The 12,915-nt window shown below is 46.6% G+C and overlaps 1 protein-coding gene across 5 annotated transcripts in view; it reads left to right on the top strand.

Annotated features, from left to right (window-relative positions):
- Positions 1-12,915, top strand: part of LOC110508723 (E3 ubiquitin-protein ligase RNF220) — a 189,725-nt gene that overhangs the window by 12,231 nt on the left and 164,579 nt on the right. For all 5 annotated transcript variants that reach the window (XM_036967079.2, XM_036967080.2, XM_036967082.2 and 2 more), the window contains exon 2: positions 2,456-3,276. In XM_036967079.2, the coding sequence (XP_036822974.2) occupies positions 2,628-3,276 (649 nt within the window). In that variant the 5' untranslated portion in view covers positions 2,456-2,627. The remainder of the gene's footprint in view (positions 1-2,455; positions 3,277-12,915) is intronic.

The following is a 12,915-nucleotide window of genomic DNA, read 5'->3' on the forward strand; positions in this document are numbered from 1 at the left end:
CTGTTGTCAACAATCTCTAAATGTACTGACAGACAAGGAAAGCACAGGAGCTGTGGTCTGAATGACGCTCTCTAAGGAAACTTTAGCTGTTTGGGGCTCCAATACTTGGCCATCAGTCAGAGTTGACAGTGTATGTTTATATCTAAATTGGATTTATGTGCGTTTCTCTCCTAAAACAACCAGATGGAAAATAGGTTTGACATCCCAACTATTTACCTTTACAGAGACCTATATCTTATTTTACATCAGTGCCTTTCTGACAGGAATTATATTACACTTCATTGTTGTTGACGTTGCAATTTCTCAAGACATCATGACATTGTCACTTAAAATACAATAATGTGTTGTATTTAATATTTCACTGACAGCTGCATCAGTCTACCGAGAGTAATCAAGTTATGACAATATGGAAATATTCTATCTATGACGTTCAATAATAAAATGCAGATAAACCCTGTCAGTAAATATTTATGAGCTATTTTCAGTAGATTCTAACTGACATCTACTGTATATACATCCATTATAGGTTATTCCAATGTTCCAATGTTGTTCCAATGTCGTTCCAATGTTATTCCAATGATTGTTTATCATTAGTGATAAGGATAATAGATCTTCAGTTGAGATCACACTGATTCTCAACTTTGGCTGAACTTTTATTATTCAGTCTTATCATTTAAAAAGATGTAGTATATTATAAGACGAGCATGCAGTAATGAGATAGAAAACAGTTTAAGGCCTCCCTTCGGTGTCAGTTTCCCGACAACTCTGCGTGGTGTGGAGTGGAGCGGAGCAGAGGAGTGTGTGTGTGTGTCAGTGTGTGTCAGACTCCAGCCCAAAGGGCTGACTCAAGCGCCCTGGGAGCACAAGATTTGTTCCTGTAGCTCCCGCACCAGGCGACTTCGGCTCTGCTCCCTCGTCTGCTGGAGAAGAGAGAAATGATTAGCACATCGGTACAACACTCAGCCTACTTATGCTTTCGGCATAAGGGGATATCCTGTGTCCTTTTATTGAATTGTCAGTTTCACACGGAGTCCACAGCTCTGCACGCTGATGGTAACGATAATACAGCTCAAGTATCCAGGTATTTGTCACTGTGTTACCTGGCTGTCAACACCTACATGGAGTCATTGTTTAGAGGTTATCCCAGAGAAGAGATCTGATACGCAGGGAAGACTATGATGAAAGGGGGCATGGATAGGGCCTTTTGTTACAGATAGGGTATTGTTATTGGTACCATTTCAAGGTGCTTTTTCCTGGATAGATTAGGGGGAAAGACAGAGTGTAATGTGATGCTTGGGCGTCTGGCCAGACCGGAGCGCTGTAGTGTACTATAGTATAGTATAACCCATTTTCAACAGACATTCCCCTGACATCTACTGTATGGCTACGTCCCAAATGGCACCCTGTTCCCTATATAGTGCACTACTTTTGTCCAGAGCCCCATAGGGGCACCATGTAGGGAATAGGGCGCGGTTTGGGACGTAGCCTGTGTGGTAATGTAAATGTAATGTAAATAGATTATTTCGGAGAGAGGCTGTGTGTGCAGTGTGTCAAAGCTCAGATCAGGTTTTAAATTGATTTGAATGAGTGTTCAGGACAGCTGATGTATATAAAATATTTCTCAGCTAATTCCCGTGGAGAGTCTTTGATGTGGGCAGATATTCTGTGTGGCTTTGAAGAGCTATGTACATGATGCTGTAGGTTTGACCTTATCCACATAAATTGGTTCAACATTTGAGAGGATTTAGATAAATCAATGGTGAATGTATGATAGCATATCTAACTTCAACATTTTCTGTGTATGACATCAATGTAAAGGTACATGGAATATTATTTTAAAATATAGATTTATGAAGTAGATATGCATAAAATACTGAATTTGTAACTTCAGTTTTGTGGTTGATTTTAATAGATGATGGGCACTTCTTTTGAGCTCTTAAAATGTACACGTTATACCCATACATAGGACCACCTTCTAAGTACACTTTGGGATAAAAAAAATCACACACTTTGTTCAATCTGACCATTTAATCCTCCTGAGAGTCTCAGTCTGTTTCACTGCTCCAGAGGTCAAGAGGTTAAGTGCAGCTAATTTATTCATTCAGTCAAATTTCCTGGCTGTGCAGATGGCAGCCTGATATGATATCACTATCACAATCCCATTGGAGTAGGCAGCCTGGGGACCAGGGACGAGTGTTCACATGAGCAGGCCCAGCCTTATCAGATTGACGAGCCCTGCCCTTATCTGTGACAGACGGTTCTGGTCCAGCTGCAGGCAGGGGAGGGAGAGATGGAGAGATGGGGAAATAATCCGCTTAAATCGATGTGATCCAACCTCAGATCTCTCTCTGAGGGAAAGTTTGTGACTTCTTCAAAGAGGCTCTGTCATGTTATTTTTAATAGTTTTATGGCTGATGCTGAATGAAAACTTCGCTTCTTGTGTGTCCTGTTACAGACGGTGACCTGAGGAGGATGAACCCGCAGTGAGACTGGACCCTTCCGTGAGGACCCACCTTCCCCTGACCTGCGTGTCCAGAGCCGCCTCCCGCAGCCCGGACACCCCGCCCCACTCCTTCTTCTCTCAGCCCCTCCTCTGGGCCCAGGAACCCCACTCCTCAGGTACCAGGATGGACCTGCACCGGGCCGCTTTCAAGATGGAGTCGTCCTCTTACCTTCCCAACCCTCTGGCATCCCCGGCCCTGATGGTGCTGGCTTCCACCGCCGAGGCCAGCCGTGACGCCTCCATCCCCTGCCAGCAGCCCCGCCCCTTCGGCGTGCCTGTCTCCATGGGGGAGAAGGACATGCACCTGCCCTTCAACAACGGCTCCTACACCTTCGCCTCCATGTACCACCGTCAGGGAGCCGTTCCCGGGGGCTTCCCCAACCGGGACTTCCCCTCCTCCCTGCTGCACCTGCATCACCAGTTTGCCCCCCCAAACCTGGACTGCTCCCCCATCAGCATGCTGAACCACAGCGGGGTGGGGGCCTTCCGACCCTTCGCCTCCCCTCCAGACGACCGTGACGGGGCAGGGGGCTACCAGTCTGCCTTCACCCCAGCCAAGCGCCTCAAAGGCTGCCTGGATGCAGACGCCTCTCCCCACCTGCGCTACACGGACGCTGAGGGTAAAGAGTATGACTTTGGGGGGGGACAGATCCCCTCCAGCTCCCCAAGCGCCCTTAAGGCAGTGGAGGATGCTGGGAAAAAGATTTTTGCAGTGTCCGGCCTGTTGTCCGACCGCGAGACGTCATCGAGCCCAGAGGACCGCATCGAACGCTGTGAGTACATGTATCTGTATATTATGAAACATAAAACTCATGTAAAGGTAACCACTAATTCAACTATTAAATCATGCCTCACATACAATACGCTTTTGATATTAGTTTACAAGAAAAAAGGTACCTAAAAACAACACATACGGTGTGCTGTGTTGCTATAGAGACAGCAGCATCCATACGTTGCTATCTATGAAGTGCATTAAAGTACAGAGGGATGTTCAGGAAGTGAGCCCCACACACAGATGAACTCCACAGATTTGATTCATAAATTACATGGAAGTTTCTCTTGGGTAAGTGCAAGTGAAAGAATTTGGGAAAATATCAAATGATGCCAGGGCATGCTCAGAAGAATAAGTATGCTGCTGAGAGGGAGTCCAGTAATATAACTGGCAGTAATCCACCCTGTGAACCTTAACTCCAAAATACAGTAGCAGCCTGTGAAAACCAAAGACATTTCCATAGGCCCACTCAGCCTTAAACTCACTCACACACTGTCCTCCCCTCTCGCTGTGGTCTGTGGCGAACGCATACACACACGCTCATGTTTGAGCTCACGCGCTCACACACACACACACACACACACACACACACACACACACACACACACACACACACACAATTCCCTCCCCGATTATGTTCTCTGTCACCCCTACAGTGCACAACACTGATTTTCTGGTCCCTTCTTCCTGCCTTCCCCCCATGTCCTTTCCTGTCCCTGTCTCACTCCAACTCCCACAAGCTCTGGGACATTAGCATTCTCCAATGAGCAGAGGCCATTTGGCTCACTGTTTTAATCTGATTACTTGGGAAGTGACTCGCAGCAAGATGGGGTACAGTCCTGTCATCAGCATTCATCATACCACTGCACTCACCCAGCCAGTGTGGCAAATGAACAGGGGATTACCCAGCTTTCCAAACTTTGGCAGGAGGCATGTCTCTAACAGGAGGGGGGATAACCCCCCACCCCCACCCTCTCTCTCTGCACAAGCACTAACAAGTCCTACACACGTCAACAGGATCCATCTGATCTTGTGACAGATTGGTGGGAGAGAGAGAGCGAGAGAGAGAGAAAGTGGGAGTCAGTCTCTCAGGAGAAAGAGACCGAGCCCTCATTATGGTGGCGGGTAATTGCACACTGAGAGTCGCTGTGCTTTCTCACTATCTTTCTCACTCTTCCTCTCCCTTTTCCTCTCTCTGTCTCTCTCATTGGGAGGGCTAGAGCGCGACAGGCGCACTGTGCATAAGGAGAGATCGAACCACCCTTGATCGAACACATGAGAGACAAGAGCGGCGAACTGAGACTGATCCGATAAAAACACCACCGGAGGAGCAGGGAGGGGGACACCCAGCAAGAAGAACGAGAGGGAGAGAGAAGGAGGGAAGAAGAGAGAGAGAGGGATGGAAAGAGAGAGAGAGATGAAAGAAATAGCATTTCTCATAAAGGATTACTTCTTATAGGAGTCTTGTTTAAGTCGCGTTGGTGTTTTTGAGATCCTGTAAACGTCAGCCCAGCTAATGCTGCCTGTGTTTCTGCTGGTCATGTAGAACCAGAGAGATGCATGTAGATTTCTAGCGTAGATAGAAGTGAAATAGATAGAATTACATGTCCTTCGTGTTGGGCATTGGGAAATTGCAAGGCTTATGGATCTTACCAATACCATCCAGATAAACTGCTATTGTGTGTTAAGCTGATATTGGTGTCATTTGATTAGAATACGGTCTGGTTCATCCTCACTGATATAGAGGAGATTAGGGTGGAAGGGGACCAGGGGACTAGGGGGGTTGGCATCCCCAGTGTAGAACAAGGCGGCATGGGCGTAGGGTATGGCGAGGACGGGGAAGGAGGAAATTATTTTGAGAGCTGGAAGCTGTTTTCTGTTTTGGAGTCTTGCCTAATTCGATTAAACCTGCACCCACCAAGGGCTCGAATGCAATTGAATTTCCAGCACTTTTATATAAGAGACTTAAATTGGGTTCTCTTGACTGTATACCTAGCTGCTTGCTGTCACTCCTGGAGCAGTGTCCCCTCAGTGTTAAACACGCCAAATCTCCCAGTACAGTCACTGGCACGTTTAAAAAACACTATGATGTAAATCATTACATCTCCACATAAAGAGCCCAACATGGAATTATAATATACACATATCACATTATAATATACACATATCACATTATAATATACACATATCACATTATAATATACACATATCACATTATAATATACACATATCACATTATAATATACGCATGGCACATTATAATATACGCATATCACATTATAATATACACATATCACATTATAATATACACATATCACATTATAATATACGCATGGCACATTATAATATACGCATATCACATTATAATATACGCATATCACATTATAATATACACATATCACATTATAATATACGCATGGCACATTATAATATACGCATATCACATTATAATATACGCATATCACATTATAATATACACATATCACATTATAATATACACATATCACATTATAATATACACATATCACATTATAATATACGCATGGCACATTATAATATACGCATATCACATTATAATATACGCATATCATATTATAATATACGCATGGCACATTATAATATACGCATATCACATTATAATATACGCATATCACATTATAATATACACATATCACATTATAATATACGCATATCACATTACAATATACGCATATCACATTATAATATACGCATATCACATTATAAGCTATTACATGTCAGTGTACTCATATTACAGATGTATCCCTCTGAAATCCTTGTATACTGTATAGTTTAAAAGGCACCCGGAGTCATTTGTCTGTTTAAAATTCACTTGAATATTTACAATGAAAGAATCACATGCAGAAGCTCAGTGAACACAGAATAACACTTGTTTGTTTGTGAGAGTGATTTTAAATGTGTGTATCTCTGTGTGTTTTGTGTGTGTGTCATTTATTGTCATGGATGTGTGTGTGTGTGTTTTGTGTGTGTGTAATTTATTGTCATGGATGTGTGTGTGTGTGTGTGTGTGTGTACACATCTCCCTCTGTGAGTGTGTGACAGCTGGAGCTTGTTTGTTTGTTTTCCCCCACCACACATTTGCACCGCAGATCTGAACATTGAACCTGACCCTGAGCAGCTAACCCACTTCCACATTTCCATTCCACAAAGCGCCCCAACAAGCCCGGCTTAGGGAGGAGAGATGGAAAGAGAGTGAAGAGACAGAGAGAGAGAGGGAAGGAAGGAAGTACTGTGCGTTTGTGTGTGTGTGTGTGTGTGTGTCTGTGTGTGTGTGTGTGTGTGTGTGTGTGTGTGTGTGTGTGTGTGTGTGTGTGTGTGTGTGTGTGTGTGTGTGTTTGTGTGTGTGCGTGTGTGTGTGTCTGTGTGTGTGTGTGTGTGTGTGTGTGTGTGTGTGTGTGTGTGTGTGTGTGTGTGTGTGTGTGTGTGTGTGTGTGTGCGTGTGTGTGTGTGAGCGAAAGAGAAAAGGGAGAGGAGAAGGTAGAGGGGCAAAAGTGAGATAAAAGGAGAGATAAAAGAAATTACAAAAAGGAGGAGGATGAGCAATTAGTGTGGTTTAGAGCTGAAACGCAGACCCCAGCTGCTTTCCTGAGCAGCTGAAATAAAGAGAAGAATCCTTAAGACAACAGAGTGCAGCCACGCAAGCTTCCTTCCTGACGTGACCGAGCTGTGAGCCGTACAGGCCTGTCTCCATAAATCCCCACTGATTTACGGGGTACTGGGTGCCTGGCAGGGCCACACTTAACCCCCACCACCCCGGTTGCTCAGGACTGGAGATAGCCGCTGACCGACCCACCTCCCAGTCAGTCAGAGGACAGGCCAGTCAGGCTAGGCGAGACATCCCACCTAATGTCTGTCTGTCTGGGAGAATCAGGATTCAGAATCAGGATTCAGAATCAGGATTCAATCTCTCCCACATTTAATTCAAGATCCCCAATCACAGAAGAGTTTTGGGTTTAGGTTACATTATTTTGTGATGATTATGAATATGAACAGCTAGGTTGTTAATATTCATAATGAGAATGTAGTTCTATCTCCATAACCGTTTCTGTACCTTTCTGGTTGCCAGGCAGATCATTCAGTGGCGCCTTTAATGATTTGCTGGCCCTTACCTTTCCCTCTCCCTCTCTGTCATGATGATTGGTGCAGAGTTCCTGCCTTGTAGATCTGTCACCCAATGTGCAGTTATTCCAACGTTCTTCACATCCAGTGTTCAAAAGAGCAACGTACGCTGACAGCTGTTAAAACACACAGTGAGTCAGATGGGGATTTTTTTTCTTTCTTTCAAAGAGCAGATGTCATCAGTGTGGTTGTTATTCCCGGGGAAATGTTACAAACTTTGGGAAACGGTTGTAGGAAACGGAGACAATCACAGAAAGAGAGGGTCTTCAAGGATGAATGATGCTAGTGATAAATAAAATACATTAGATGCCTTTCTGAATAGAAATACCTTTATATTTGAATTACTGTAATGTTATGCTCGTGAATGTTTCGTTTAGTCACAACAACCCCTATTCATTCTTTCTGGCAGGTGAAGAGTTAAATAGCCAAGGAGGCAAACATTATCATCCCCACAAAAATCTACTCCCTCCACACTCTCTCTCTCTCCCTCTCTCCCAGCCTCTTGCTCTGCTGTCATCCCCTCTCCCTCCCTCCCATCTCCCTGTCACGGTCTAGTGGCGAGGTTAAGTTAAGTAAGAGTGTTCTAATAATTAGGCTGCGGCCCGGGTGCTCGTCTGTGCTTACCCAGATGTTAAAAGGCTTGTCCTCTCATTTTGCCTCTCTGTCAGTCCCCGTGCCCATCCCCCCCGCCCCCTCTCTCTCTCTCTCTCTCTCTCTCTCTCTCTCTCTCTCTCTCTCTCTCTCTCACTCTCTCTTTCTCTCCCTTTACCCCCCACTGCCTCTCTATCTCTCTCTCTCTCCCTCGCTCTCTCTCTCTCTATCTCTCTCTCTCTCGCTCTCTCTCCCTCGCTCTCTCTCCCTCTCTTTCTCTCCCTTTACCCCCCCCCACTCCCTCTCTATCTCTCTCTCTCTCTCTCAGCGGTAGACATTGGGTGGTTGTTGGCAGTAGACAGCAGGTGTCTACCCATCACAACACTGTGTTAAATAGAAGAGCACTGAGCTGTGCCATTGCTGCGGCGCGATGCAGATCAAGGATTAGCGCTTTCTGCCTGGGCTTTGTTGGCTTGGCCACTTGAATTGGACACAGATTGGTGGCAAGCCTCGATTATTGAAACGAGCTGCTGGATCCACTGTTAGGGAAATGAACGGGGGGAAATTAGATGAGCGGCGACATCCTCCTCCAAGGAACAGCTGGGCTCTCTGGACTAGTAAACAGCTACTCACATGAATCCGCTCTCAGCTAAAGGACGGGCTGTTAGAACACATTGAACACAAGCCTGCAACTTTTGATCTGCTTTCTCAGAGCGAGAGAGAGCTTGTTTCAGCTTCCGGCTATATGACAACATAAGTATCGATAGGAGAATGTAAAAACGAGCAGAGGCTTTATGTAGCTGGTAATATTGTGGTGGTTGTTTCCCCTGACAGTGGGCTGTGTTATTTTTGCTGCGTGTCTGTGTGTGTGTGTGTGTGCGTGCACGCCCATGTTATTTCTGCTGTGTCTGTGTGTGCAGCAGCACTATGGGGGGCCCAGTCTCCGTCCGTCTCCCAGGCCCCGGGTCAGCCACATTCCCATGGTCCGGATTTCAGCCCTGTGCTGATGTCACTCAGCCTCTATAAAACCCCAGTCTAACCAGCCCGCTGAGTCCAGTAGAACCTCCACAGCTGGCATGCAGTTCCGTTCCTCTGTTACCCAGGGGTCAGGCTTCCGGTCAGGCACCATGAAGGCAGAACACCCTGGAGGTCCACTCCTCCATTACCCCTCCTCCTTTTTTATTATACAGGTTTTCATTTGTAGTCTTAGGAAAAGGCGAATTGTCACTGACTGACTCACAGTGCCCAGAGCTGAAGGGTTTATTTCTCTAGAGAGCTGCCTTTCACAGCCTTCGGCCTGCCCAGGCTTATGCTGGTGTGTTGAAAGGTCTGTTCCCCCAGAGCACCCTTAAAGAGGCAGTGGCTGAAGCCGTGCTCCTGCTAACAGGTCCCCCACCCAGAGCAAAACAAGACAGACCCCCACGACAGCCGGCGTGTAGTCTTGTCTTTTATTCCCCCTTTCATCTTTCTTTTTCCTATGCTCCTCTCCCTTTCTCTTTCTACTCCCTCTTTTCCCCTCTTTCTCCTCCCTCCCTCTCTCCTCGCTAGGTCTGCCCCCCCCCCCCCTTCTCGTCTCTGTAATCTAATCTTCTCACAGTTTGTGGATGCAGTCTTCTGTGACAGGCTTGTTTCCAAAAAGCCCACTTGGCAAAACGACACATATACGTTACGCCCTTAATTTTGAATAATTCATCGGCAAGTGATTGCCGCCTCTGAAGCGCTGCGGTGATGGCTGGTCACGGTGCATAAGAGAGGCTGCGTTTGGGATCGTTACCTGTTTTAGCGCACGGTTTCACAGTGTTGCAGAAGGGCTGTGCCACAATAACACCCTTTTTTAGGCCATTACCTCACAACCACATGACATGCACCTGTAGCTTTTGTTTTGGTGCTATTTAGTCTTCACTGAAAATACGCTAGTGTGCTTTTTCAGTAAGCAAATCAATCCAAAAAAAGAAAAGAACTTAAATGTTGAATTTGTTGGTGTTACAATGATTTACCAGGTAACTAAACAGGCATGTTTCAAACCGGCATTCCCTTGTTATTTACACCATGCTCCATCGAATGCAGAAACACTGTATTACCACGGTCTCATAAGCTCATCACAGAACCACCATGTCCAATCATATCTGCATGGTCCTTCACACCGACCCACAATGCACTGGTGCATTTGTGACGGGTGACGGCCATTAGGAAAGTGTTGCCGTTCTCCCTCTAGCTACCTTCATGTCACTCTTCCTCCATCCCAACCCTCCTCCCACTAGCCCCAATTAATTATTTATCAGCATGTATCATCTATTTACCTTTGTAATCCATCTGTCAGCAGGCCTATTGATTCAATCCTGCATTCTAATTGTGTGTCCTCTACTCGGCAGCTATCTCATATTCAAATCCAATAGCTGTCACCCACCCAGACTCCATCTGTATTAGTTTCCCAGCCTCTCTCTGTCCGTATCAGTGTTTTTTTAATCATTGGAGTCGTAGTAGCTATTCTAAGGTATTCTAAGGTATTCTAAGGTATTCTAAGGTATTCTTAAGGAAGTTGTTATTTCGCTACAGCTGCATCTCAGCTGTTTCTGCACAATAGCAATGAGAGATTTATTTTGAAGAAGTGAGTGAATATATGGCGTTTGGTAGAGAGTGAAACTGAGAAGTGGAACAGATGAGAGGATGAGTTTCAAACACGTAACATCTTTACTCTTCGTCTATTCTGTTTCAGTTCTTCATTTCGTCTTTTTTTATTTCCCGATGTCCCTTTTCCCCTCCTCCTGTTTGGCCCTGTCGGTGTGCTCCTCAGAATGACTGGTACTTCCAGGGCAGTGGCCCTGTCGGTGTGCTCCTCAGAATGACTGGTACGCCCAGGGCAGTGGCCCTGTCGGTGTGCTCCTCAGAATGACTGGTACGCCCAGGGCAGTGGCCCTGTCGGTGTGCTCCTCAGAATGACTGGTACGCCCAGGGCAGTGGCCCTGTCGGTGTGCTCCTCAGAATGACTGGTACGCCCAGGGCAGTGGGCCTGTCGGTGTGCTCCTCAGAATGACTGGTACGCCCAGGGCAGTGGGCCTGTCGGTGTGCTCCTCAGAATGACTGGTACGCCCAGGGCAGTGGCCCTGTCGGTGTGCTCCTCAGAATGACTGGTACGCCCAGGGCAGTGGCACTGTCGGTGTGCTCCTCAGAATGACTGGTACTTCCAGGGCAGTGGCCCTGTCGGTGTGCTCCTCAGAATGACTGGTACGCCCAGGGCAGTGGCCCTGTCGGTGTGCTCCTCAGAATGACTGGTACGCCCAGGGCAGTGGCCCTGTCGGTGTGCTCCTCAGAATGACTGGTACGCCCAGGGCAGTGGGCCTGTCGGTGTGCTCCTCAGAATGACTGGTACGCCCAGGGCAGTGGCCCTGTCGGTGTGCTCCCCGGAATGACTGGTACGCCCAGGGCAGTGGCCCTGTCGATGTGCTCCTCAGAATGACTGGTACGCCCAGGGCAGTTGGCCTGTTGGTGTGCTCCTCAGAATGACTGGTACGCCCAGGGCAGTGGGCCTGTCGATGTGCTCCTCAGAATGACTGGTACGCCCAGGGCAGTGGGCCTGTCGGTGTGCTCCTCAGAATGACTGGTACTTCCAGGGCAGTGGCCCTGTCGGTGTGCTCCTCAGAATGACTGGTACGCCCAGGGCAGTGGGCCTGTCGGTGTGCTCCTCAGAATGACTGGTACGCCCAGGGCAGTGGCCCTGTCGGTGTGCTCCTCAGAATGACTGGTACCACCAGGGCAGTGGCCCTGTCGGTGTGCTCCTCAGAATGACTGGTACGCCCAGGGCAGTGGGCCTGTCGGTGTGCTCCTCAGAATGACTGGTACGCCCAGGGCAGTGGGCCTGTTGTTAGTTCTGTTGACATTGAGGTGTCAGATAGATAAAGGAGGTGTAGCAGGCTGTCTGTCTCTCTGCTGAGGTGTGTGTTTCCTGGGAGGGGAAGCTGAGAGACGGTAGACCGCACAGTACCGCACCACAATACTCAACCACAACACACCACACTACACCAGACCGTACCGTACCGCACATCTCTACACCAGCCCGTACCACACTATACCAGACCACACCACACCACACCACACTACACCAGATCACACAACACCACACTACACCAGACCACACCACATCACACTACGCCAGACCGTACCACACTACACCAGACCACACCACACTACACCAGACCAGACCACACCACACTACACCAGACCACACCACACTACACCAGACCACACCACACTACACCAGACCACACTACACCAGACCACACCACACTACACTATACTACACCGTACCACACCACACTACACCAGACCACATCACACTACACACTACACTGTCCGTATCCAGGCATCTGAAGCCTTCGCTTTTGTACACCAGTAAATAGTAAATAGTTTTATACACCAGTAAATAGTAGATAGTTTTATACACCAGTAAATAGTAAATAGTTTTATACACCAGTAAATAGTAAATAGTTTTATACACCAGTAAATAGTAAATAGTTTTGTACACCAGTAAATAGTAAATAGTTTTATACACCAGTAAATAGTAAATAGTTTTATACACCAGTAAATAGTAAATAGTTTTATACACCAGTAAATAGTAAATAGTTTTATACACCAGTAAATAGTAAATAGTTTTATACACCAGTAAATAGTAAATAGTTTTATACACCAGTAAATAGTAAATAGTTTTATACAATAGTAAATGGCTCATACTGTTGTTGTCAGTTGTCTTCTAACTAGACTTTTGACATAATTGAATACGGTAGCAGAGTGGAGATAAGTGTGTGTGTGTGTGTGTGTGTGTGTGTGTGTGTCTGTAGGGTCTATATATGCACGTCGGTATAAATGCAAGCTTATTGCTTATTCGATGCCCTCC

Source organism: Oncorhynchus mykiss, chromosome 28 (genome assembly GCF_057628025.1).
Source record: "Oncorhynchus mykiss isolate SJ-2025 chromosome 28, ASM5762802v1, whole genome shotgun sequence".
Lineage (NCBI taxonomy): Eukaryota > Metazoa > Chordata > Actinopteri > Salmoniformes > Salmonidae > Oncorhynchus > Oncorhynchus mykiss.